This window comes from Phalangium opilio, unplaced genomic scaffold (genome assembly GCF_054372755.1).
Source record: "Phalangium opilio isolate 3A_F unplaced genomic scaffold, DU_Popi_V2 ptg001170l_1, whole genome shotgun sequence".
Lineage (NCBI taxonomy): Eukaryota > Metazoa > Arthropoda > Arachnida > Opiliones > Phalangiidae > Phalangium > Phalangium opilio.
This window is the reverse complement of record NW_028324255.1, coordinates 13,746,192-13,748,721: the sequence shown is the minus strand read 5'-3', so window position 1 is coordinate 13,748,721 and position 2,530 is coordinate 13,746,192. Positions and strand designations below refer to the sequence as shown.

Sequence of the window (2,530 nt, the reverse complement as noted above, 5' to 3'; positions counted from 1 at the left end):
ACGTTTGGACATCAAGTTTTTCGCCACACACTCGGAAGTGAAATGTAGTATCGTTGAACGATTTAATCGAACCTTGAAGGAGCGAATGTACCGCTATTTTACGCAAAACGACACCTACAAATACATTGACGTATTACCCGACTTATTGGAATCGTATAATAACAACTACCACAAATCAATTAAATGCAAACCCACTGAAGTGACAGAGGAAAATTCGAAAGAAATCTGGTTAAATTTGTACGGAAAAGTAAACTTTTCGCCGCCAGTTTCATACCCCTTTGAAATTGATGATTTAGTTAGAATTAGCAAAAATAAAAGAACGTTTGAAAAAGGGTATTTGGCCAATTATACCGAAGAACTATTCAAAGTAACAGAACGAATCCCGAGAGATCCACCGGTATATAAACTGAAGGATTTGAACTCCGAGCTCATTTCCGGTGTGTTCTACAAAGAGGAAATACAGAGAGTTGGCAAGGACCTAGAAAACTGTAAATTTAAAATTGAAAAAGTATTACGAAAACGTAAAAAACCTGACGGTACTAAAGAACTCCTCGTACGGTGGAGAGGGTATAGTTCCGAATTTGATTCCTGGGTGCAAGAAATCGACGTAAAATGAGTTTCTACATCACACTACCCTCTGACTCGTCAACGCAATATTTCAAAGGAAATACTATAAGCAAGTTCAGAACGTATCTACCAGAACCTATAATTCTAGAGGGATCTCACGAGGTTGCTCTGGCTGAAATAAGCTATCCTAGAACTTGGAATAATGTAAAAAGGGAATGCGCAGTTCGCATTTGGGATAATTCGTTCGTAGGTGTTGCTTCGGATGCAATGGATGAATTCCCAGAAGAGGGATCTGGTTTTGGTGAAAGTGGACAGACAATTAACGGAGTGAATGAAAACCGGGGTATATCGATAATTATACCTCCGGGATATTACGGTTCTGTAGAGGAATTACTCGAAATATTGTCAGCCGACGACGATGCTGGTGCTACTGAAAAAATAAAATCTAGGGTTGAGTTTTCATACAACAAACCAAATCGACGGGTGATGGTTGAGTTAAAAGGGACGAACCAACTTTATATCCCAAGCGAAATTGCCATTATATTAGGGTTCACGAGGAATTCCAAAAAAGACTTCACTGTGGTCGCCTCTATGACGGCCCCATTCAGTTGTGATATGGATGCTGGAATGCACTCCTTATTCGTATACTCTGATATAATTCAGTCTCGATCGGTAGGAGACTCTGACGTCCCTCTCTTAAGAATTATAAGTATCAACGGGAAAGATGGTGACACGGTGGAAAAAGAGTTTGCTAAACCCCATTACATGCCCATAGCGAAAAACAACTTCCAAACAATTGAAATAAACATTATGAGTGAAATGGGTAAACCGGTTAAGTTCGAACGTGGGAAAGTTCACGTCACTCTACATTTCAGGCCCAGAAGAACTTGGCACTTGTTATAAGAACTACGTTGAATTCAATCTCCGCCCCATTTATGACGTGATTGTCAAAGTGTAAGGATGTCTCCATATAATACGGGTCACGTTTCTGTTATGGATTATGAGGACTATTATCTAAATCAAATTGGACATGGATCCATCCCAGTATATAGAGGTTTGGCCGTGCAACGTGGTTATGGCCTGGGGTCAATTATCTCCTCGGCGTTCAGATCGGCCATGCCATTACTTAAAAGGGGTGCCACGTTCCTAGGTCGAAAGTTTTTAAACACTGGCGCGAAAATTGCGACGGATTATACAAGCGGTGTACCCATTAAACAAGCATTGAGAACTAGGGGTAAAGAAGCGGGTAAGGAAACATTGAGAAGGGCCGCCGAAGAAGTGACCAAGCTAACTGGAAACGGACGTAAAAGGAAACGCAAAGTGTCACCCATCATCAGTTCTGTTCGAGCTAAGAAGAAGAGAAGGTCGTCATCTTTACACCCGGATATATTTTCATAATGTCGCTCGCACACCCAAACTCTATGAACAGCGTCAGCTCGGAACTAAATGTTTTTCACGTACCCTATACCCAAACTGGGATAGTAGGAAGTCAATGGGTGGAGTATAACTCTACCTCCAATGTGGATGAAAATCAGGCTATTATATTTCCCGTCACCGGGAACTCCGAGACATACATGGACTTGAAAAACACGCTCCTGCATTTACAAGTAAAAGTGGTTAAAGCTGATGGGTCTCTACCTAAAGCCGCTTTGTACGATGCGAATGGTGGTTTAACTACTCAGGCGGATAAAGTTGGACCCGAAAACCTATTACTCTCCAGTCTTTTTAGTGAACTACACGTATCGTTGAATGATAGATCAGTTACATCATGTCCTCAACAATACGCATACAAGAGCATGATTCAAACGCTATTGACATTTGGTGGTCCAGCGAAAAAGAGTTTTTTGACCGGGGCACTATTCTACAAAGATACGGCGGGACATTTTGACGACTTTTCCGAAAATGAAGGGTTTTTGAAACGGAGTGAATTCGCCCAAAATGGGGTTATAGACTTGATTGGCGT

At 41.4% G+C, this 2,530-nt stretch overlaps 1 protein-coding gene across 1 annotated transcript; it reads left to right on the top strand.

Annotated features, from left to right (window-relative positions):
- Positions 1-600: 600 nt before the first annotated feature.
- Positions 601-2,241, top strand: LOC149587412 (uncharacterized). Its single transcript, XM_089863444.1, has 2 exons — positions 601-1,521; positions 1,613-2,241. Exon 1 carries the CDS (start codon positions 613-615, stop codon positions 1,468-1,470), a length of 858 nt encoding a protein of 285 aa, XP_089719570.1. The 5' UTR covers positions 601-612; the 3' UTR covers positions 1,471-1,521; positions 1,613-2,241.
- The last annotated feature ends 289 nt before the right edge of the window (positions 2,242-2,530 follow it).